Here is a 24932-nt window from a genome sequence, read left to right on the forward strand (position 1 = left end):
GAAAAACTGTTTCTTTTTTGTTTTGTTTTCTTAATTTCTTTTATACCTCATTCTAGCTTTATTATAGTATTTGAATAGAACATGTGGCAACGATTAGATAATTCTATTCTTTAAATGATATAAATTTTCTGCATTATGAGTTATAATATGAAAGAAATATATAAGTAAACTGTTATATAATTATTGAATTATATAACAGTTAACTTAGTTTCCGTTATGTAATTATTATATAAGTTAGCTCTCATATAATTATTAATACTGTTAAGTGAATCTAGCGCCAGAGTGTCGCTATGGTAAACAAATACTAGAGTGAATTTTAAAGAATGCATTTATTCTATTGTGGTTTATGCGTTGTCGGCCAAGTAGATTTAATTCAATCCAATAAGTTTAAATGAAATGCAAGAAAAAATGCGTATAATTTATTATTTCAATTTAATATTCCAATACAAGGAAGTCATGTGGTGTACACATCAGATTTTTATTTAAAATACTAGTGGATCAGCAACTGTTAACGTCGAGATCAGCAACTGTTAACGGTAATAACGCAAATTAGGGATTCCATTATACTATGTTTTTTTTTTTTTAATAATCAAGTAATATTTCGAATCAAAGAACTGTTTAAAAAATTCTGCTGTGGTTTTAAAATTCCCCAAAATTTAGAAACGAATGAGTGTATGTACCTACCTACACGTACCACACCTAGAAGGGGTGGAAAGCAAACTCTAACACAATAAATATCATAAATATTTTACTTTGCTCCACAGTACAAACTGCAAACACAGCATAATATTACATCTTTAGAACACAATTATAATTAAAAAAAATAATCCCGTGTTGCCACATCTGTGAAACAAAATTATAGGAAACTTAGTCTATTTAAAAGTAGAAATAAATTATTTTTAGTGTTTTATGAATAACAGGAGCGTCCTCTTTCCGCGAACAATAACACACTCAATGTGGTAACAGTAAAAATTTCAAATCTACAAATCATAAAACGCCAATGAGATCCAGTAATCATAATGCAGTTTTATATAGTTACGTTCTAAGGGTTTGTGGATTTGGAGTTATTGATGATAGCACTAGATGAAAAATCAAGACACAATTCATTTGCCAGTAAGCACTATTACAGAGGATAGTTCCAAACACACGTTTACACTCGTCGGAAAACTATGACAAACACGACATTCAGGATATAACGGTGAAAACATCTTCAAGTACTTAAGTACAGCTCCCGACTTCTCTGAAGCTAATCTCTGAACTCAAAACAGTTCTCTTTTCCCATACCTTCGAGAACATTCCCGAAAAAACTGCTAAAAATGCTTCCCGAAAAAACTGCTAAAATGTTCTATCTCTGTCTATGACAGAACACAAATTTTGTCGCCAAACATCGCCAAATGCACGATTTTGCTCCAAATCTGGCAATCCTGCCTTTCCCTACCACTTTCTGACAACCCTAAGCTAGCCGTTGACTCCCGCTCGCTGTTCAGCGGCAGATTTTTTCCCTCCGCTTCGCTGGAGGAGCTTTGTTTTCGACCTGCTTTGCGGGGAAGCTATATCACTGAGCATTTGGCAAGAATACTTTTATCTATAGCGTAATGAAAGTATAAAAGTTTCAGTAGGTGCTAAATTAGACTGCATCTAAAGAGCAAAATTAACTGCCAAATTAAATTTGCTGCTCGCCATGTTAAAAGCTAGATACTGCTTAAAATTTTATCATAATTCGCAATATTTAATCATAGCAGAACTTATCTTTTCTCATCTTTACGTTTTCCATCTTCATTTTTTTTTTTTTTTTTTTTTTTTTTTTTTTGAAATGTAAAAATTATATTGGAACAAAATTTACATGTGAAACTGCTACTTAGATTAGGTTATAGATCACATTTGAAGGCTTTATGTTTTACCATTTAACTACAATTTTCACGGTTTTAATACTGAGGGAAATATTTAGTTGAATATATCTTAAATGATACATTTCTTATTTATACATCGTAATTTTGAAACAAATTTAGAATGTAATATATCAGTGGTATGGAAACTTCAAGACAGTGTGACAACATAAAAATGAAAAATGCTTCAAAAGATAATGTTGCGACCCCAATTAAAGCGTTCGCCCTTAGTTAAATACCCTAAATTCAGATTTTTTAGGACTTTTATCAACTTTATTTTTATCAACCACTATAAATTTTTGCCTTCGCAAAAGGGGTAGAGACCCATAGTTAGGATACTACTGCATTATATTACTCTTCTGAATTAAAAATTTGCAATATTTACATGGTGGAAAAGGCATTTAGTTTTGCAAAGTAGTTTTATTTTGGGCATACTAAATTAATATGATCTCAATATAAAAGAATTGCTATACCTCCTCCATTGCTAATCACTACAGCTGAAAAAGAGCATTTTGCATTCTTTGCAGCCCGCGTTTCAGAAATACACCTTCGATAACCGAATTACATTTCCTGCAGGCATTTGGCATCCATAAAAATCATTCAATTTTAGATGACGAATCCAATTTTAATCCATTTTACTGTCAGCGTTTTGTCAATTTATTTCCTAACTGCTTATCTTTCAGCAGGTGACAACAATGGCTTTGTTTCGTATCATTTAGCTAAGAGCCACTGAATGTTTTTTTTCCTCCTGCTTTACCCGCATAAGCACATACTTCTGTGTGGTCATTTTAACTCCATCAGTTAAGAAGAAGTCTCTATTTAACATTCGGAGTTATAGTTCTGGAAAATTATTCACATTTCGTCGATTCTTCTTGCGCATTATTAATTTCCTTAATACAGTTTTAGTTTCGTTAAAATGTGAATTTATAGAAATATATTGCTCAATCATAAGTTTAATAAATAAAAGCCAGGATACCACCCGGATATAATGATAAGCTGCTGGTCATCCTAAATGCAGCACCATGAAGAAATCATCCAAACAGAATGAAACTCGCAACATGTGTGCGATGGAATATGCAAATGATTACGATTTCAGTGCACGCTGACAACATAGGCGACTGCTGCGTTCGTTAAAATCTGTGTATAAAGGGAGGAAATATAACCGTTTTGAATAAGGCAAGTTGTTGTTCTCTAGTGAGCTTTTTTCTATGTGCGGCTTAAGTATGCCTCTTAGAAAAATACGAACATTATTCCAGCATGTTCCTGAATTCGAAGGAAGCAGAATCGTTGCACACACAGGTTGCGGCATATCCACTAGAGAAATCGGTCATCGTGTCAGACGTAGTCAAGTTAGAGTCATGTGAATATGGAATCGGTAAATGCAGGAGGGAAAAACTGATTATAGCAGCAACTAAACAGCCTCGCCACTTCACGGAACGACAGACATTTTGTGCACAGGGTACAGGATGAAGCGCACTGCTACATCCACAAATATATCACAACGAATGCAGTCTATGACACAAGAAGTCGTGTATGCGTGAACAATTCAACGATGTTTACAATACATGTAGATACGCTAGATATAAATTTTTGATTTTAACTTGGGTTGGTAGTGGATTGCACTCCCGAGCCTCCTAGTACACATTATCGATACACCAACGTTATATCTTTAGGATTTTGCTACTTGTTCTCCTTCCTAACATATAGGGCTTGCGTGCGGCCGCATTTCAACTGCACAATGTGGACCACATGTCACGAGTAATGTTCAAGCTTTCTTAGCCCCCATAATATATTATTACCCTGGTATGTCCGTTCTCCAGATCTTTCACCCATCGAAAATGTCTGATCAATGACTAGAGAAAGCCTAGCCCGGCACACCGCACTCGCGGTAGACCAGATAAACTCTGGTTACGTGTGGAGGTAGCATCGGCCCCCATTTTCTAACAACGCATCACACTTTCTCAGTGCTGCTGCGTGTAGCAGAGATTGTTGACAAACATGGGGGCAACAATCAATGCTAGCTTCTTTGTCTTTCTCACCTCAAAGAAAACTGCATTTGAAATCAATTAACATTTATACTATGTGTAATCTCTGAAATATATTTGGTTTTCATATTTCTTGTTCTTCTTCGGGTTGCATTTTGGATGGTCAGCAGTACCGATTACTTATCAGCAATGCCATGAATATGAATGCAAACTGATATTCCGTTATGGCAGGAGCCCATGCAGGCACACGACAGTGTTAAAGGTATAAAATAAAAATAAAGGTAGCTAGATAAAGAAAGGAAAAGAGATCACTTCTGTATTTCAACTCGTCAGAAAACTATGACAAATACGCTGAAAGAACTACATTCGCCTACAGGAAATCCCAGTGTAAGAGAAATATCATGAACGGAATAAAAAGAGCTCATACAGCATTTCAGCTTTCTATGTTATTTTCTTACGAAAGGTAAAAAGTGGAAGTGAAGCAATTAATAGAATCAAACAGGAGAAATTATTATTACAAGCTAAAGATTATTTTTAAAGTACCTTTAAAAATCCTGATTTATTCTAATAATCTTCCAAAAGGTTTATTATCAAGTTGACCTCGATAGCTCTGTTTATGTTTTTATTATTTTCCATGACGTGTTATTGAGCAGGATTTGAAACTTCCTAAGGAATCACTGTCTTAAGTCTTGCCATCGAGAGTGAAAATGGGATATGTATTATTATTACTATTAAATATATCTGTTATTTAAGATTTAAGCTGACCTTTGATATATGCCCTAAAAATTGAGTAAGCCCATTTATGTTACATAAGATTTTGCAATATTTTGTTGAATGTGTCAGCTTTAGTAATCATCTGGTAAATAATTATTGGCGAGTTTATCTGACTGGATGAGCTTTTGTCACCTTCATATTGAATTACTGCTTTATGTCCAAAAACGAAGATTCGAATCCTTTTGTGGCTAATTTCAAAATTTAAAGTATAAAGAGTGAGTAACAATGAAAATAATCAGCTAACTCCAATAACTCGCTAATAAAGAAGCTTCGAAACTTTAATTAATATTCAAATCATGTGCATAAAGTTGTTATGAGAAAGTGAAGAACAACGCAACGATATTACGATTAATTGCCTCCTTTTAATTAACTTATGGAGATTTTGAGACCTCTATTTTCTTCTCCATCAAAAATTTACTAGAAATATGATTGATAACCTTAAATACGATATTTAATGCATTTTGCGCATGAAAAATTGGCTTCTTCATGGGGAGAAAATTGCGGTGAAAATTTCATCATTAATCTTAAGTGCTTACAGCGCTGAAAAACATAACGCATGTCAGTCTACTAGGGTATCGTCAATACCTAAGCGTAGTTGTCTTATTATCGACTGAACATTAAATCAGCTAAAATATATGCTCATTACGGTGCTATTATATCACTGATAAGTAACCATTACAACAATGAGGATGCTCTTTATGAAATGCACAAATCTTGGGAAGCTGAAATTACTTTTCACCCGAAATGTCACTTAAAATGCTACTCATTTCTTAACTGATATTGATGATATATTAAATTATTAAGGAATTATATTTTCTATTCCCTTAAACGTAATTAGAAATTCAAATTTTCAGTATTTTGAAAATAAGCTTAAATAGGTTAAAAATAAATGATGGTGGAATTTTTAGGTAAAATTGATAATGAAATTTTAATTCTGTAGTAGACAAGTTCAATCATCCGACTAATAGCTTTCTCGAAGAAAACAAGATTACACTTTGCAGAGTTTAACGTATTTAATTTTATTTCCAGTCTAATAAAAATACAAAAGAATTTAAGTATCAATCCTATACAGAAGTAAATGAAAATTATGCAGAAGTAAAATTTCAAATAGTATGCAAATTATATTTTCATTTTTCGCTGAAAAGTCAAAAAAAGAAAAAAAAAATTCCAAATATTATTTCAGCTGCTTTTAAATAGTTTACTTTGTTAGTTAATAACAGGTGGAATAAATATGAAAGAATAATATCTTACGTTTTCCGAATGGCAACAGACTCGAATGAAACGTCAAACAATGTAAAGTTGCGGCTGGAGACTAACAGCTTTTTTGGGGCAAAAAGGTGAGCTTTCTCATTTTACTTCCTTGTACAAAGCGAAGGAAGCATTGCAGCTGCGAAAAATTTCGGGTACCCTTCTTCAAAGAAAATATCCATTTAGACAGCTCACGAATCTAAGAATTAGATTTTTGTAGCGTAGATAAAAAGGCGAAACAGGATGTTGAACCATGAAAGCATACTAAATTCTTAAATTAATGTCTTTTTACAAGTTTATAGTCTTTATTTATTGGTTTTTTACAAAATTTTAAATGATGTTAAAATGTTTATCCATTCAAAACAAAAAGTTCTTAGAACTAACGTTTGTTAAACATTAATTATGTGTATAATGTATGTTGTCGCCAATAAAGTGTGCTTGGCGAGATTTGCGCCGGCGAAACGGAAAAATACCTATATCTCTAATGAAATTCGAGGAAATAAGTTAAAATGAAATGCAGGAAAAATTGAGTATAATTTAATAGGCCGTACAAGGAAATCATGTGGTGTTCATATCAGAAATTTCTGAAGAAATTCATATTCATTTCCAAAGGTGATTAAATTGATAATTATATTTTGTTCGTAGCGTAAATGAAGAAAGTATGACCAGGAAAACTTGTGATTCAGCAGATAAGATAATAATCGAAATCGAACCGAAATAATCATTAGTGATAGAAAAATTTCAGTAGCTTCAGTAATAATTAGAGAAGAAATTTGATAAATTCACATTGTACGGGGACATTTTCTCTACCGGCAGGACAGCCGGTCCGCTGAGGAAAGACATCTTTCTGTCTGTCGACGACTACCTTCTTAGGTCATGTCCTTTAAACTTGTCTTTGCAAGGGAAAACGAATGATAAACGACTTGGTGGAAAACTTTCTGGTAGAAACTCTTTTGTCATATTTACAATTACTACTAGGGAATAATAATAATAATAATAATAATAATAATAATAATAATAAATCCATTCGCGGCAAGTCATTCAGCTAAGGATAGGGAAACATTGATTTGACTGATGATATTTTTACTATCGGCCATCAACATGTCACAGTACAACCTTTTGAAACTAGTTCGCTGATTGCAGTCAGGGTAAAACAGATTATTGTTTTGACCATTTATTCATTGCAGTTCATTTGCACTACGCAACGTACGGCCAGAGTATTTATTTAAAGGAAAAACGTGTGCTATTAATATCGGGTTAAAATGTCTACAATCTGAGACACAGTAAATACTTTCAAAATTTCTTCAATTTCAAAATTCAAAATTTTAAAATCTTCAAAATTGTTAATTTCTAAATCAGATTAAATTTCCTTCAGTTTTCATAATAATTTCTATGGCACTGATAACCAACATACGTATTTTTTTTGCTTTTTACCTCTTCATCGTGTTAGGTGGCCGAAGGCCACGAGGCATGGGTTCCTGAGCCGAGGGCCCTATCCCAAATTGCTGTTGCTTATGCTTACTTGCCTGACGTATTCACCCCAAGCCCATGAAATTCCTCGCGGCAAACAGCGCAGGATTATGCCTATCGTTGATAACAGCCTTGAACACCCAACAAGTGATTTTTTTGATAAACAGCACCCTGGGGAACGTGTCCGAGGGTCTCCCATCCCTCTCCCCTTCCACCAAACCACACGAGAGGATATTCAGCTCGCCGCATAGTTAGAGCCGCATGCTGTACCGACACTACACGTTTATAAACATCCATGCCTTCTCAGAGATTCAAACCCGGGCCCTTCGGCACGGCAGTAAGTGACGCTAACCACTATACCGATTGAGCGGCCCTATCTCAGATTAAAAAAATATAAGTACCCTAACGTGTAAATAGCATAAATTTAGGTGTAAACAGTAATACCAATAATAAAATAAATTCAAAGTAGTGAGTAAGTAGAGCGAAACCTCGTCATCTTATCAATTTAGTATATTTTTAGCGGTGTCACTCGATCAGCTTAGTAACTTTCCAGACTTTCAATATTGCATTTTGGCAATTTGGAAAATCCCCAAATAGCGGTGAATTTCCCAATATAAGTTTTTTTTTTTTTTTTAAACATATTTTTTTATCTATCGTGTATAGAATATCAACCCATAGATTAGCAGATTCAATTTTTTTTTCAGAAACTTGAGAGTTCAAGGTTAGGTTTCTTTATTAGTAATTCAATTATATCACAGTAGTTTTACACGAGTAGTCGTAAGCGCATGATTAAGTAATTAAGCATGATTGATTTAATATTTTAGTGCAGCGCAATACTGCCGATTAAGCGACTGATGCCCAAATAATTTTTTTAGTATGCTTCGGACTCTGGACATAAAATGTTATTTTTACACAGGACTCGCTCATACAGCTTTTTCCCCTGAAGCAGCAAGTGAGAAGTGATAACGTAGTCATGCTGACACCATGGGCCTTATAAGAAATAAGGTTATTACCTCTCTTACAAAGTCCATGTCTGACATTGAGCGCCGAGATGCAATTTACAACATAGAAATAAGCGTTTGAAATTTCAAGAACCAGCGTCTACAAAGAAACATAGCTATAATTTGGAAGAGACAATGTTACTGTTGTATGCATTTACACTGAAGATTTAAAAAATATATGTATAATTACTCAATTTTTATATAGTAGACAAAATGCATAACAAATGCAATCTTTTAACATAAAGTTTCTTTCCTTCTTTTTTTTTTTTTTTAATGCGCGTTTATTTATAAGCATTTCTTTATCTGCATGTTATCTGAGATAATTCTTATACTGCTTCGAAGATATCTATAATAACAGCTATTTAAAAATAATCAAAGTGAACTTTAGATTACATAGTTTTAAACATAAATGACATATGTGCAAAATTTCTGCTAATGTAAGGTTATAACGTTTTTACTCAATAGTAATTTTTACGTTGGAATATTTTTTTCCGTTTCAATATAATAATAGGTATTTTTTAAATAATTTTGTAGCTTACATCTATATCACATTTAAATAAGTATATGTAAGATTGTTATCTTAATTTTCAGTTTACTCACAGTACCTAAAACATTTATTTAATTTTTCAAAAGTGAGAGTTAAAGAGGCGGGTCTTTTTATGCCAATCTGCGTCTTTGTAAAAATATACTTTAGATGTTTTTTACAAATTCTTCGACATGTGCTGTTCTTTTCTAAATTTTGCTGTTTGAGATTTTAATTTCTGAAGTTCTAATACAAATTTCTTTCTAGATGTCTTCTACCTTCTTTGTCTATGAGCAAACTTTCTAAATTTTTTTTTCTCTATTTTTTAATATTGTAATACAATTTTCTAAGGATATTATCATGCTCTTCAAATTATCAATGCATTCTTGTTTATCTTTACACTTAGAACATTCAGCGATGTTTACACTGTCTTTTATGATTTTTATTTCAAAATCATTCAAATTTGTGTTATTATTGTCAACGTCAATTTCGTTTTTGTCCAAAAAATGAATTTCCTTTCGGCTTAATACGTATAGTCTTTCAAAAGCACTCATCATTAGTTTTCTTTTTAAATGTCTCCGATTTCTTAGTTTACTGTACACGGTAAATATACTCTTGGCACAGTAATGCATTTCAATAGTTTCTTCTGTGGCTATCCAAACAAGCGATTTTTCATATCATCTTAATAAAACACTGGACAGAAACTGTTCGCAGCGAATTTTTTCGCTCTTCACATTGATAGAATCTTGTCTTTAACGTTTATGTATCCATTCTTTCTTCAAAAGCGAATTATCCTTTGGGAAAGTATAAAATGCAATATATCTTACTTTCGTATTTCTATAAGTGTTACGGCACGTTGCTACAGAGCAAAAAATCATATTACATAAACGATACTTTACAGTACAGAATTTAAAAGGAAAATTGACTAAAACTATATAAATACATTATTTTTAATATTTATATTGTTAAACAAATATATATGATTAAAACTAATTTGGATATATGCGATCGCCAGAAAATCGCCTCGCAGCTCAATGAAACTACAGTTTTAAACGCGCGAAATCAGAGCAGCTGCAGCACAATGACGTCAAATTACTGCTAGTTAACTCCCCCCATTAAGCTCGCGTCGGCGAGGAGTCGAACAAAGAAATGAACTAGCCCAGGGATGGGCAAACTACGCCCCGCCGGAATGTTTTTCCGGCCCGTAGATAGAATTCTAATTTGCCGGTCGGAGGTAAATTAAAAGAAGTATATATTTATATATTATACATCCATCTCCTTTGATCCTGTCACAGATCAATGGGATATGATGAGTCGGATCTCATACAAGTGCATTATACGTGCTACGCCTGATCCATCTCCTTTTCTACTTTGCTTAAATATTATTATTATTATTTTTTTTTTTTGAAAGGACTGATGATCTTTTTACTTTCTCTATTTTTGTTCTAGAAAACATAAATTGATGGAAATAGCAAGCACAGACAGCTTTCAAACGGTAGTGTGTTAACATCGGAAGTTCTTTGTTAGTTAGAGCTGTAGATTGGCGCCAAAAAGCGTTATTTCTTTCTCGGGGAGCAGACATAGGGAAACCAATTACAGGTGAATTAGTCCTCCTAGAAAAAACGTAATCTTAACTTAAAATTTAATCTGTTTGCTGGGCAGCTAGCTAGTCTCATTTCCCAAGGTTAAATTCAATACCCTCAGTAAATAAAGAGAAGCTTAAGAATTATGAAGATGGCGTGAAAAAACTGCATTTTGAGTTCGAACGAAGATTTCAAGATATTTCAGTGCCATTAAAAGAGAATTGGATTTTTTACCATGCCTTTCAACGTAAACTGTGAAGCAGTGACGTCACATTTGCAGCTTGAATTAATTGAATTAATTGAGTTGCAATCCAACAATCATCTCAAGTAGATGTTTCTAAATATGCCATAGTTAGAGTTTTACAAATCATTATTGAAACTAAGTTTCGAAAATTTAATATCTCCCGCCCAGAAAATCAGTACTATGTTTGCTTCATCTTAGATATGTGAACAAGTGATTTCAACCATAAACCTTAGAAATAATTATTTCGGAAGTAGATTAACAGATGAGCATTTAGCCTCACTCCTTAGAACCAGTACATCTCACTTCGAACCTCAATATAAGGAACTTTTAAAAATGAAATCGCAATTTCATTTATCTCATTAACATAGTTAAATTGTAATACTTGCATATTGTTTTTAAAATTTTAGAAGCAATTATCTAGGCCTGCTAAACTTTTTTTTTCGATTTTTGGCCCGCGACCGAAAATGTTTGCCCATCCCTGAACTAGCTATTTATCCCTGGTTTTTGACATGTATATAACATATACTGAAAACGTTTCGTTGACAATGAAGAAAAAGTAGTCTTCACATTTTATAAAAATTCGAAGGAAAGGTTTGCCATGTGTTGTATAAAAATATCAAAATACGCAAGCATTTGCAAGATCTCGCACTGGTTTGGTAAAAATTATTTTAATTCATACTTTAACGCTATTTCGTTAAGTGTTAAAACGATTTAACTAATATGCATCCTTTGTCTGAAAGGTTACAGGACAGAGCTAGTAAAAAGTAGATAATTGCATTTATCAAGTAATGATCTTAGCTGCTATCAAAGTAGTCCTCTTGTCCATCTATACACAACTGCCAACGTTTCTGGAGCTCTTGAAAGCAAGCAAGGAAATCTTCAACTGGGATGCTTGCAAGCTCATTTGTCACAGCCCTTTGGATGTCTGCAATAATCTTGATGAAGCTTTCCTTTTAGTCACCATTTCAGTCAGGGAAATAAGAAAAATTAAATCTTTGTGTGCCACTCTGGAGGGGGGGAACACGATTTCTTGAAAGTGCCTCACCTGCATATGCTTGCTTAATCATGTTCCACGTTTCACTAGGTTTGTTTCTGAACTTAACGCATAACTTAGTGTTCACTCTTTGCTCACAATCAGCATCCATTGTGTTACCTTAACGAATGCAAGAACAATCCGAACAGTGTGTTGCTAAGCACAGCCCTACCAACCTAGTAAATTTACATGGAATTAACATGCCAAGGTCATGTCAAGTAAGAATACATACCAGGTAACATAAAATCCAAAGGGCTGTGAAAGTGACATCCAAAGGGCTGTGACATTTTTTCTTTTTAGTACTGCAAACTCAGAAATAAAAAAAAAATAATAAAAAAATCTTGGAACGCTTTTGACAAAGTTTGTATTTTTTGAAGATGTATGTACATTTTGAACGAGGAAGTGCAATGAAGCCTATATAGACGCTGTTCGCACATTTTTTAGACAAATTTCATTGTATTTACAGAAATATTTTACCTAAACTTTTTGTGTTTTAAATGTTCCATTTGGTAACCCCTATTCTTCACTCTCTTTCTACACTGTAAATCCCAAGACAGTGAACGTTTTTAGTGGCGAGAGAGGTATTTTATCCCATTCCTCTTTAACTGCTTCCCAAAGTCGAAGTAGGGTTGTAGGTCGAATTCTGAACAACCCGCTTTTTAACTTAAAAGTCCAAAAGCTAAAAGATTTTACTTGCCGTAAGTGCAAATAACAAAATGCTTTACAATAAACTATAACGACAAAAATATTGTGTTAGCAAGCATGATACCAGTTGCAGATCGGTAACCTGCGACTCTAAGCGACAGCAGGAAAAATCATAACAAATGCTCTGGTGCAACGCTACAACCTGAATCCTTTTAGCTATTCTTTCTTTCTTTTTTGTCTTTTTTGCCGCTTTTTTGTGAAGAAATTTTAACAAAAAATTTAGTGTGCTTGTGAGATTTTCTTTTGATAATTAAAAATATATATATATATATAATGGGAGAAGTTTAAGGAGATTTACATTTGACTCATTTTACTTTTACCAGAAGAGTTATTTCTTCTGGTAACTGTAAAATAAACAAAATGTATTCTGCATGGTTTTCGTTTTGAAAATAATTTTTGTATTTTTAGAAAAAAAATGTATTTGGATCTTCTCATCTCAGGAAAAGTTTCCAAAGTCTTTCCGTGTATTGGAAATAAAAAGAAATATCATTCCCAAATATATAACAACCATTTTCATAAATGAATAACTTCTGAAGAATTCTCAGCATTCCTACTCTAAAACTTCATTGGGGAATTTTCTTTCTGCTCTACACACCAAATCTTCACTTGTGCAACATTCGAAAGGCCTCCTCGTTGCTTTAAGCTTATTAGACACCAAATGCTCTTTCTAGTATTAGTGTTTTGTACCTGATCTGTAATATTTTAGAACATTACAATTCAGCAAATCACTGCATTCGAAAAGGCAAACTCAATACATTATTGTTTCAAATTCCAAACCCACAGTTTAAACTTTTGCTTTCTAGATAATTTTCAAGCTAAATCCCTGTCTGCTCTACTACTACTCCTTTCTTGCAAAATTTCTTTTGTAAGCATGAGCAATACTGTTTCAAATATTATAGCGCACAACGAGGATTTATTTAAAAGACAGTTGAAGTAAAAAATAATCGGTTCTCCTACTTGCGTCAGCCGTGACATGTCACAATAATTTTAATAGTAGTAGTTTGGAGAAAATATTAAAATAATAGCTTAATTTCAGAAATTTTTGAGGATATGTTTTGAATATTTACAAAGATGGAATTTTCAAAAAATTAATTTTAAAAGTAAAGATCATAATGGCAGCGAAACATGTTTTCAATAATTCCAGAGTTAAAGTACCAGTTGAAATTTTTGTACTTGGTTTCCGTCTAATTAAATAACATAAAAATATATTACTTGATAGAATATGATAATGTGCCCCAAATCTGAAAACTCTCTTCTCATTAGAAAAGACAGGAAAAAGAGCATTTCACACTTAAAGGGAGAGGAAATTTGTTCCAGAGATCTATGAAATAGACTCATTTCAAGAGGACTCTATAAGCAACAGATAACTGAAATTATTAACTGCGCTCCGAAATCTCAAAATGTTATACTTCAATTTATTTCAACTCATCCGAGAAGGTAAACCGAAATATTTCGCACTAAATAAGATTTTGATTTCTAAAGATTATATACGTATAGTGGCATTAATTTATTTCTAAATTCAGCTTAAAGCTTTTGTACTGAGTACATAAATACATACATATAGTTCAATTTAAAATTAAAGTAAATTCAGATACAGCAAAGTAAAACATAAAACGAAATTCATTAAAAATTTGTAAGTTATCACTGCAGATTATGCTTATTATATTAATTATATATTATTCATAAATATGAAGAACATTTAAGAATTAAATATTTTTAAATCGAATAATTTGCGACGAAATAAAAGTACGAATTAAAATTCGAATTTACAAAAAAAAAAAAAAAAAAAAAAAAAAAAAAAAAAAATCACATACAGCAAAGCAGAAGAAAAACGAAATTCGGTCAAAACAGTGCAGATAACACCCCAAAAATTACAGAAAAGTATAAATTAAAATTTTTTTATAATATAATAAAACATTTCAAAGCGTAACACATTTTAAGAAATTGAAATTTATTAAAATATGAAAAAAACAAAATAAAAAGTTATTACTTTTTATTTTATTATAAATGCACATATATATATGATGTTTGTTAAATTCATATATATACATTGTTTCACAAGAATATAGTAAAGTTAAATTAAATTTAAATAATTCTCTTGCGCCATTGCTGCAATTATTCACTTATGCAAATTAATTTAGTCTTAAAAATTCATTAAAATTTTTTGAGATTAATTTTCTGGAAATTATACTTTTATTCATTGTTTTAGATATGTGCACTTTATTTACATATGCTGTTAGAATTTAAATGATATTGTAAATTAGTTCGCAGCAATAATTAATCTTTTATTTTTTATTTTTACAATTAAAATTTCTTAATTAAATTTTAAATGTATATTAGCTTTTTACGAATAGAATATTTGACAAATTTATATTATATGCATAGATAATAAAATAAAATCAATGCTTTGGCAAAAAATAGAATAGTATAAAAACAGTAAAATTACAACTCATGTGCGAGAATTTATTTGGAATTTATGAAGGAATCTAAACTAATGATTGTATGTATTGTCCAGACCATTTTATTACTATCTTAATATTTAAAATTATGCGTTAATTCGAGGTTTTCCAGAAATAAGATCATCACACTAGAAATATTTATACTAATGGCAGCATTTATTTTATTTTATAATTGGTCTCTATGGAGGCTGACATCCATTATTAAGAACTCATAAGGTCTTTACGACAGTTTATCGTTTTCTGTTCTCATTATCTGATAAAATCACGCTATGGTTGTATGCATGATAGTTGAGAACAGGATCGCGTGCGAACATATTTAAATACTCGCAAGAAAGGAAACACAAATGTAAGGTTGGTTATTTACCATTATTATTGCCAGCAATGAAATTATACCTTTCAAAAGAAACTTAAATATCTGAACGAAATGAACAACAACTAGAGCTTATTTGCAGTAATCTTGCTCACTTAATTAAAAGCACAAAACAATACATTATATGAAAATATAATTAATCTGTAAGAGTAATCACCAAATAAAATATTTAAAATCAGTATTATTTAAAATTTTCCAAACATTTCGTATTAATAACAACACTTCAGAAGAATAGGCAGGGCTTTCATCCAGCAAAATTGTATAGTTTTGATTAACTGAGGAAACAAATAAAGCCTTCAGAATAATATGAACATTCTTCTGAAATTTTTACAATTCTTTTTTTTTCTTTAAAACTTGTTTTAAAATATATATTATTAATTTTACTCGTTTTGCTGCTTTTTATGATCATAGACATGATTTCTTTGTTGAGTGCTTTGATTTCCTATATTCAAACATAAAGAAAAAAAATACAAACATTAAAATTAGTGAATTTCAAAATTTTATTTAAAGGTACTAAAAAGTAAAATCCTGCACAATTGCTGCAAAGATAATATTTAATACAAGAGAGTTACTGAGAAATGAAAGAAAATTATCTGAGAAATTCGAACTGAAATCAAATGCAAACGTGTTGTATTGTGGTAGAAACTGGTAATTAAAAAAGCATTTTCGACAGCTAATGTGCACTATTGTGGTAATAATAAATAGTTGGAATTAGTAAAGATACTTCTTTGTCGATTAAAATGTAAAAGAGTAGAATACAGCAGAAGAATTAAAAAAGAGAATTATATATATATATATATATATATATATATATAAAATTAACAAAGTTTATAGTAATTAACTTTCAACAGTCTTAAAAAAAGAAACAGAAGAAGTATTAAATGAAAAGAGTGGAAACTCAATATAATTTGAGAAAGAAAAGTAAAACAAATTCTTCAGTTCTATAATCTTTATGGAGAAAAGCAAGGAATGCCAATTTGTTATTGAAATGGTTTTCCTTGAATTTAATTATTATGAGTTTTTTTGCGTTTCTTCTCTTTTCGTTTAACATATTCATTATATTTTGCATACTTAACCTTTCATTGTGGAAATTTTTTGTTTTACATTTTATTCTCTTTTTACTTCCTTTTGCAAAGTAAATAAACTACTGTAATCCCGAAAAATTTCGGGTATCATATTTCAACCATTCTAGAAATCATTTTGAACGATGTTTGTGCGTGATATCTGTACGTACGGACAGAAAAACGCACTACGTTTGGGAAAAGGGTAGCAAACTGGATTTAAAATGCATTCAGAAGTGATGTTTTCTTGACGTCTCTACGTATGTATGTATCTCGCGTAACTCAAGAATAAGAAGCCCTAGAACGTTGAAATGTTGTACATGGGACTGCTATAACATGCAGTCGTACCCCACACTTTCTCTTTGCAATCGCAACCTGACTAGGTGGGTTTAGATTTTATTCTTTTATGCTAGTAAATTGTGCATTTTTTTATTTAAAAGTGATTGAATTATATACTTTTTATGTTCAACAATTTAAAAGTTTAAGTGGCGAATTAAGTCAAATGAATCGACATTTGTTTAAATTTGAAACTTAGTAGATATGTATTTTGAAATGTTCCAACATATAATTTACAGCTAAATGTGTGGAACCTTGAGAACTTGTAATCGAATAATCGCTTTAGTTCAATAGGCAGAGAACTGACTCGAGAAGGGTTAATTACCCTTTATTATTCAAAATAAATTTAACTGATGGTCCTCTCTCGGGACAAAAATTATACACATTTAATTATGACAAATGAAAAGAATAAATATGGCAAAATTAAAATTATGATTCAGTGTCAGTATGAATAAACATTATTGAATGTATAAATAAATAAGACCATCTGTTTCTCGATCTTACATACATAATCTTTCCCCAAGGTTAAAATGAAATTATTCTATTACTGAATGATCAAAATATCTAATATTTATTTTTGGCTGTGGGCATTCTTCCTCTGTTCAGATATTGAATAAAGAATGCAACCAAGTATTTGATGACATGTTTGATTAAGTAGATTCTTTCGTTCTGTAGGCTTTTTAACTAGAAACTTATCTTTTTAATTAATTCTTGAAAGGAACATCAGAAATAACATTTAATAATTTAATTAAAGTTACATATGCGGAGGCTGTTCGCACATATTTTAGACGATTTTCATTGTAATAACAGAAATATTTTACCTACATTTTTTATGTTTTAAATATTCTATTTGATTACCCTTATTCTTCACTATCTTTATACACCGCAATTTCCAAGACAATAAAGCATTTTGTAGTATCAGAAGAGGTACTTTATCCCATTGCTCTCGAACAGTTTTCCAAATTCTAAAGAAAGTGTAGGTCGACATTTGAAAAACCCGCTTTTTTAAAGTCCAAAAAGCGCAAAAAATGCATTGATGATAGATAAGGCGTTTTAGCAGAGATATGTGTGAAGCTTGCTATGTCTTGATGTAGTTTTACTGATATTTCATATTTGAAAATTTGGTACTATAAAATGTGGAGTCGATCTCAACATTTCTCTCCACTCCTTTTACTTTTAATTTACAGTTATGAGAAAAACAAATCAATAATCATAAATTACACAGAAAACCCTCTATATATTTCTTGTTTTAAAATTTTTTCTCCTCTTTGAGGAAAATAAATGGATATCTCTTTACTGTAGTCATTTAAGTACACCCAATATTCGCCTATTGTGATAACAGTTTTCCTTTTTTATCCGAATAAATGTATCTGATGAAGAATTCTGCACTCGGCGATATATCGTGGAGAATGACGATTCGCATTATGTATTTTTTTAAAAATATCACAGAAAATTACTCTTTCAAATCAGCATTAATTACTTTATTTAAAGTTGACACAAAACATTTTAATGATCTTTGCAACTGTCCTTTGGCTTGGTGGATTTTCTTTAACATTAAAATCTTAATTTTGAAACATTCCGCTTTTATCCTTCGATACGTAATTGGAACAAGTCATCCACTTGAAGCTAAGTTTTCACGTTTTTTTGTTTTGTTTGTTGTTGATAATATTATCTACAATTAGCTTTAGATATGAAAATACCATGGCATTTGCAATTTTTTTTTTTTTTATTGTTAACTAGATACGAATAATTTTCTTCGGAAAGAGTATAAACATAGCCTTCCATCCATTGCTTCTTTAAAAGCGTAATTTTGCATGAAAATGAAACTGCCGGGTAACAGACGATAATTTATAAGCTCCAAAATACAGTTGCGCTTAAGAAAATTCGAGGCACTTTTTTTTTTTTTTTTTTTTTTTTTTTTTAACAGCAAAGCAAAATTATCTAAAAGTGTGCATACAACCTTTGCATTTCTACAAGTAATAATGTGTGTGTTCCAGATATTTGAGAATAAAGGTAATATATAGCCTATAAAGCAATATAAGTTATAAAATTACATAACATTTTAAAATAAATGTTCTTTCGCCATTAGAGATCAATACAGTAGTTATAATATAAACACTGCAGAAGCATTTATCGCAAAGAATCTTCGTTAGCAAATGCTGCATTTATGTGATCGCCAGTTACATTCAAATGCAAGTATTTGATAAAAATTCATGCAAATAAGATAAGATTAGCATATTCCCTGCCTTATATTTTGCTTTGAGGTCAAATGTTACAATGTGGCATGTGTTAAAATCCAATAACTCTTTTTAACTCTGCCAAGAACTAGCATATCTCCCGCCATGAATCTTAAATGAAATGTTTTTAATCAAAATAGGGTATGAATTACATGTTTGTTAAAAATTATGACAAAAGTTAATTACCAGTATCACAAAGCATGATCTTGTTATGTTAAATCGGTTCTTAAATTTTAGTTAGAATTCTACTCGTGCTACTGGTTTAAGTTAAATATTTGAGCATATTAACTGAACACAGACGTTATCATTACTTTATTAGTTGGCTTAAATCATGTTTAAGATAATCACTTTTTAATTATCCTGAAAGATACTTACTTAAGTCATTTGTTATGCAAATATATATAATGAAAATTATAAAAAAAGCTCTATAATTATGTAAATATTTGTAATGAAAAGTTACGTATACTTCGCAATTTCTTCTCTATTATATATAATATTCAAAACCTGACTTAGCATTGTTGTGCTTTAATTTTTATCATCGATTTTGAGCGGCATTTGTTTTCACTTATCTTAGACCTACTTTGCAAAGCAAACAGCTTTAATCTTCGATCATACACTGTAAATAAAAGGGTTATTGAAATTGGTAAGAAAAGAAATTCTTGCACATGTGCATATATAAATTTGCATTATATGGCATTAAATCCTTTGTTATTCTGAGTGTTTGCGCAAAATTTAAGTTAATATGCTTATTATTCTAGTCAACAACTTTAATTTTTGCTATTTATTTATTATTTTTGTAAATTATTTACATATAGCTTGAGCTAAGCATAGCTTCACATTTTAGTAACAGTTCTTAACGTTTTATTGAGAAGTGAAACGAATATTTATTTAAAATTTTTAAATATACAAATTTTGAGAAAATGTAAATGTAAACAATGGTAGAATAGAAAAGTGTGTTAAATGAACCATAGCGTTACATCAAAGAGTTTACTTCGGAACCATTTTTTATATTCTGAATATAACATCATATAAAGAAAGGACCTTATGTAAGCTTTATTTTCATAATTCTGGATCTTAGACACACATTAGAATTTAAAAAATTCATAGGAAACAAATATTCGCTCCTTAGTATTTTAAAATTTAAAGATACCTTACATTACATAAAGTCCACCATAGGTTATATTTACCAAGCATTTATATACTCATTACAAAAAATACAACACAGAACGTTTCATTTGAGTATGACAAAAAAAAAAAAAAAAAAAAAAAATATATCTAAATATTTAAAATCGAAATTTGGAACTTTTAACATTCTTTTAGGCTTTTCTTCAGACTCAATCAAAGAACCAATTAAAGTTCTTTCAGAGTGATTTATTTCTATTACATCATTCAATAATAGTTTCGCGTAGTTTACTAGTTTAAAAAATTCTTCAATTTAAAATCATTTATAAGTTTTAAAATATTAAATACACTGTTATTATCAATTAAATTTTATTACTTTAAAATCACAATCTAATAATTTTACTACTAATTTAATTAAACTAGAAAAATATTACTTTTTTTTAATTTATGCAAATAATATAACGAGATGATAGATTGGCAGTTCTGAAGCCCGTCATTCTTTTCTTTTTGTCCATTAGCATCAGAAACGTTTTCTAAATCAATATTTCAGTTTTAGCTACATACAAATGGGGAATTTCGTTCTTTAACTGTATTATGCCTGAATATGATCTCAAATTTTAAATATTTCCTTCAATTGTTAGCGTACGGATTAGATTTTTCAGAATGAGTATAAACTAAATGAATATAGTAAATAAAACCATAGGGGGAGGCTGGCCACAGCATAAATTTGATTTCCTAATTTTTACAGAACTGATTTAATAAATTTAAAGCATGTTATAATAGGAATATTTAAACTATTTAAAGCATTTTGTTTTACAGTTGAAAGTGCATATACATAAAAAGCGCTTGCGGAATTAAATCTACCTGAGACTTTTCATGAACAACTTGCATAGCATAAATATATGATTACCGAAATTCAGTACGTTAAACGTTTATTTAGTAATTATATATAAAAAAATAGCAGTACAATTGTTGTTGTTTAGTCTAGGGATTTCATGAAAGAATGGTTGCCAGAGTCTCAAAGAGGTTAGACTTCTATTTCCATTCCAACACAGGGTTGAGGGAGATCTTCTCGGGAAGTGGTCTGAGGTCTCCCACCCCTCTCCTCTACCACACGAGAGTACTTTCGGCTCGCAATATACTTAGAGTGCCTCCCATGCCGCAAAGACACTATTCATTAACAAACATGCCTTCTCCGGGATTCGAACCTGTATCCTTCGGTACCGCAGTAAGCTATTCTAACCACTATACCGTGTGGGCGGAAGCAACAAGTTCAAACAAATAATTAAGCAGAAATTTTCAGCGAAAGGAAACTAATTTATGCATTCGGAAAACCTGAAGCACTCTGTAAAATATATATTTATATTTCTGTATTTAGTAAAATAGTAGGATTTAATAAAATACCTATAACCTTATAGGGTTTATATTTTGAATATTTATTTTTTAAGACAAACGTAAATTTATTTAGCATTAGTTAATTTTATATTTTCTTGCCCATTTGTAAATCTATTTTGAGTTAGAAGAAAATGGTATTTTTATCCTTTTCCGGAGTTCTTACTTATGCGCAAGAATTCAGCGAATAATCGCTACTTAGTTCTTCAAGTATTCAAGCTGTCAAAGAACTACATTTTAGCTATGACATTAAAACCCTTACCTACCGCAGAATAACGTACTTTTTACGCATGAGCGGAACAATTTGATCCGCAATGACAGAGACCATTCGTTGTCTTTCGAAATGTATTCGAAACGTCTTTCAACTGAAAATGAAACACTAAACAAAGAGTTTTCAGTTTGCAAGTCGTTGTTCAAGTTTATTAGTAAATTTTGAACCTTTTAGTATGCATTGCTTTTCAAATTAGAAATTTCAGCATCAGACTAGTTAAATCTGAAAAACCATTTAATTTTTAAAAACTGAAATTATTCACTTTATTTATTTCACATTAATAGAAGCTAATGACAAAACCTGACTGAAATATCACTCTCAGACTTTGTATGCACAACCATGAACAATGTATATGCCCATTCATTTAATTCTGAAAGTAATTTCCTGATTAAAATAGAAGAACGTTAACTCTCGTGTTCTGCCTAGGTACTTAAGTAATGTATCCTGAAATGACTTAAGTAAGTATCCTGAAAGATACTTACTTAAGTCATTTGTTATGCAAATATATATAATGAAAATTATAAAAAAAAGCTCTATAATTATGTAAATATTTGTAATGAAAAGTTACGTATACTTCGCAATTTCTTCTCTATTATATATAATATTCAAAACCTGACTTAGCATTGTTGTGCTTTAATTTTTATCATCGATTTTGAGCGGCATTTGTTTTCACTTATCTTAGACCTACTTTGCAAAGCAAACAGCTTTAATCTTCGATCATACACTGTAAATAAAAGGGTTATTGAAATTGGTAAGAAAAGAAATTCTTGCACATGTGCATATATAAATTTGCATTATATGGCATTAAATCCTTTGTTATTCTGAGTGTTTGCGCAAAATTTAAGTTAATATGCTTATTATTCTAGTCAACAACTTTAATTTTTGCTATTTATTTATTATTTTTGTAAATTATTTACATATAGCTTGAGCTAAGCATAGCTTCACATTTTAGTAACAGTTCTTAACGTTTTATTGAGAAGTGAAACGAATATTTATTTAAAATTTTTAAATATACAAATTTTGAGAAAATGTAAATGTAAACAATGGTAGAATAGAAAAGTGTGTTAAATGAACCATAGCGTTACATCAAAGAGTTTACTTCGGAACCATTTTTTATATTCTGAATATAACATCATATAAAGAAAGGACCTTATGTAAGCTTTATTTTCATAATTCTGGATCTTAGACACACATTAGAATTTAAAAAATTCATAGGAAACAAATATTCGCTCCTTAGTATTTTAAAATTTAAAGATACCTTACATTACATAAAGTCCACCATAGGACATACATTACATAAAGTCCACCATTTTCATTCATGCCTTTTCAAATTTTCATTGCAATCCAGTTAAGGAATAATTTAGGAAATGACTGTTGAGTTTCGTAAGTTATCGTATTTTACATCAAGCTGTCATTTTAATCATTAATTACTTCTTGATTAAATAAAATTTAATTTGTACCTGATATTCTCTTTTCTGCATGCATTCTGTCCTGTGCTTGTCCCTCTGGTAGTAGACGCCTGCGAAAATCAGTATATTGAGTATTAATAAGGAACAGCCTATTGCAATAGTTACGCTCAGTGCGGTAGAATACGCTCCCTGCTGCATAATCATGGCTAAGGAATCTGTGTTATTGGAAGTTGTGGCAGCCGTAATACTGCTGTCTTCTGTAGAGCTGGATAATTCGGGAGTGAAAGTCAGTTGATCACCAGGCTGTTGAGTTGACGTGATAAAAGGGGTAGTCGTGTAGAAGAGAACCGGATTTGGATCTTGCAGCGGTCGTTGTCTGTAAACACCATCATAACTCAAAGGATTGTCATGGTCTTCTAATTGATGATGCCGCGCTGTCGTCTCTGCAGCCGCTGATCGGTGGAGTGTAGGAATGAGGTTCAACCAGAAGGAGAGCCTATGAGCATGGTAATGATCCTTCAGGCGAGGTTTCATCGCTGTAAAAACAGACGCATTAGTAAAAACGAAGCAAAATTACAACAACAATATTAAATAGAGACCAAATTACACCCATTCTGAGATCAACCCATTAACTGCCAAATTTGGTTCTCTTAAGTTACCTTTATTTTTGGGTGTCTAGATTGACATAGAGACTGGAATTTTCAATGTAAGTGGAAAATATATGGACTGTGCCATGAGCCCCAAATGGAAATCGACATTTAAGTAGCCCTCACCGGAAAGTAAAATTCACGTTGACAATAAATAGTTAGTAAATATATTCTAAAACCATTAAATAACACGGCAGAACACAGTAAATGGAAATGATGTACATAATTATATGATATACCGCGTTTTCAAAATGCTGAAATCTTAGAACTCACAAAAATTTTAATTTTTCTCACAAGTAATACACTCCAGGTCATTTATGTAACAACCACTACTCAACAACTCATGGAAAAGCTTGAAAAAGGTTTAAAAAAACAATGTAAAAAATAACCATTGCTGCCATCCTAATTAAAGTTACCAAATTTCCGCTCCTAAGACAAATCTCCTAAGGCGGATCACAGTTAATAGGCGAAGAAATAAAATAACAAAATGAAATGCAGTAATTTAAAGTTAAAATATTAAAAATAACAATGAATCGTAAGTAAAATGATCAAGAGCTTAATTTGGAAATAAAAGACAATATTATTTGGATCGTAAACGCATTACTCGAGAACAGTGAGATGTCATAAGTACAGCTAGTTTTAGCTGTACCTTTAAAGTACCATAACTAACTGAACAGGACATATCTGGAGAGTCTCTTAACGACTAACGGGCAGCCTATGATTACGCCTTTCGAACTAGTCCCATGGCTATAGGGAAGAGCATTATATTTCAATGTCTACTATGAATTACGTATATAACGGCTGTTGAATTATGAATTTCAAATGTATTGGGAGGGTAATATAAAAATATCATTGGGTAAACTATTCTAGCATTCTAGAACGAAATTCAGAACGATAACTTTACCTACAATTACTTTAGATACGGAAATACCATGGCTTTTACAACGTTTTTAATACCTAGATGCGAATAATTTTCTTCGGAAAGAGCAAAAACATAGCTGCCCATCTATTGCTTCTTTAAAAGCGTAATTTTGTGTGAAAACAAAACTGCCAAGTAGCAGACGATAAGTTATTACGTTCCAAAATACAGTTGCTCTTAAAAAAATTCGAGGCACATATATATATATATATATATATATATATATATATATATTTTTTTTTTTTTTTTTTTTTTTT

General features: G+C 31.0%; 1 protein-coding gene across 2 annotated transcripts in view; it reads right to left on the minus strand.

Moving 5' to 3' along the window:
- LOC118190644 (neuroligin-4, X-linked-like) overlaps positions 1 to 24932 on the minus strand; it is a 527548-nt gene that overhangs the window by 28631 nt on the left and 473985 nt on the right. For both annotated transcript variants that reach the window (XM_085813109.1, XM_085813110.1), the window contains exon 6: positions 23161 to 23645. In XM_085813109.1, the coding sequence (XP_085669235.1) occupies positions 23161 to 23645 (485 nt within the window). The remainder of the gene's footprint in view (positions 1 to 23160; positions 23646 to 24932) is intronic.

The sequence above is a fragment of the Stegodyphus dumicola genome, chromosome 3 (genome assembly GCF_044657685.1).
Source record: "Stegodyphus dumicola isolate Sdum_Otavi_A_Nest chromosome 3, ASM4465768v1".
NCBI lineage: Eukaryota > Metazoa > Arthropoda > Arachnida > Araneae > Eresidae > Stegodyphus > Stegodyphus dumicola.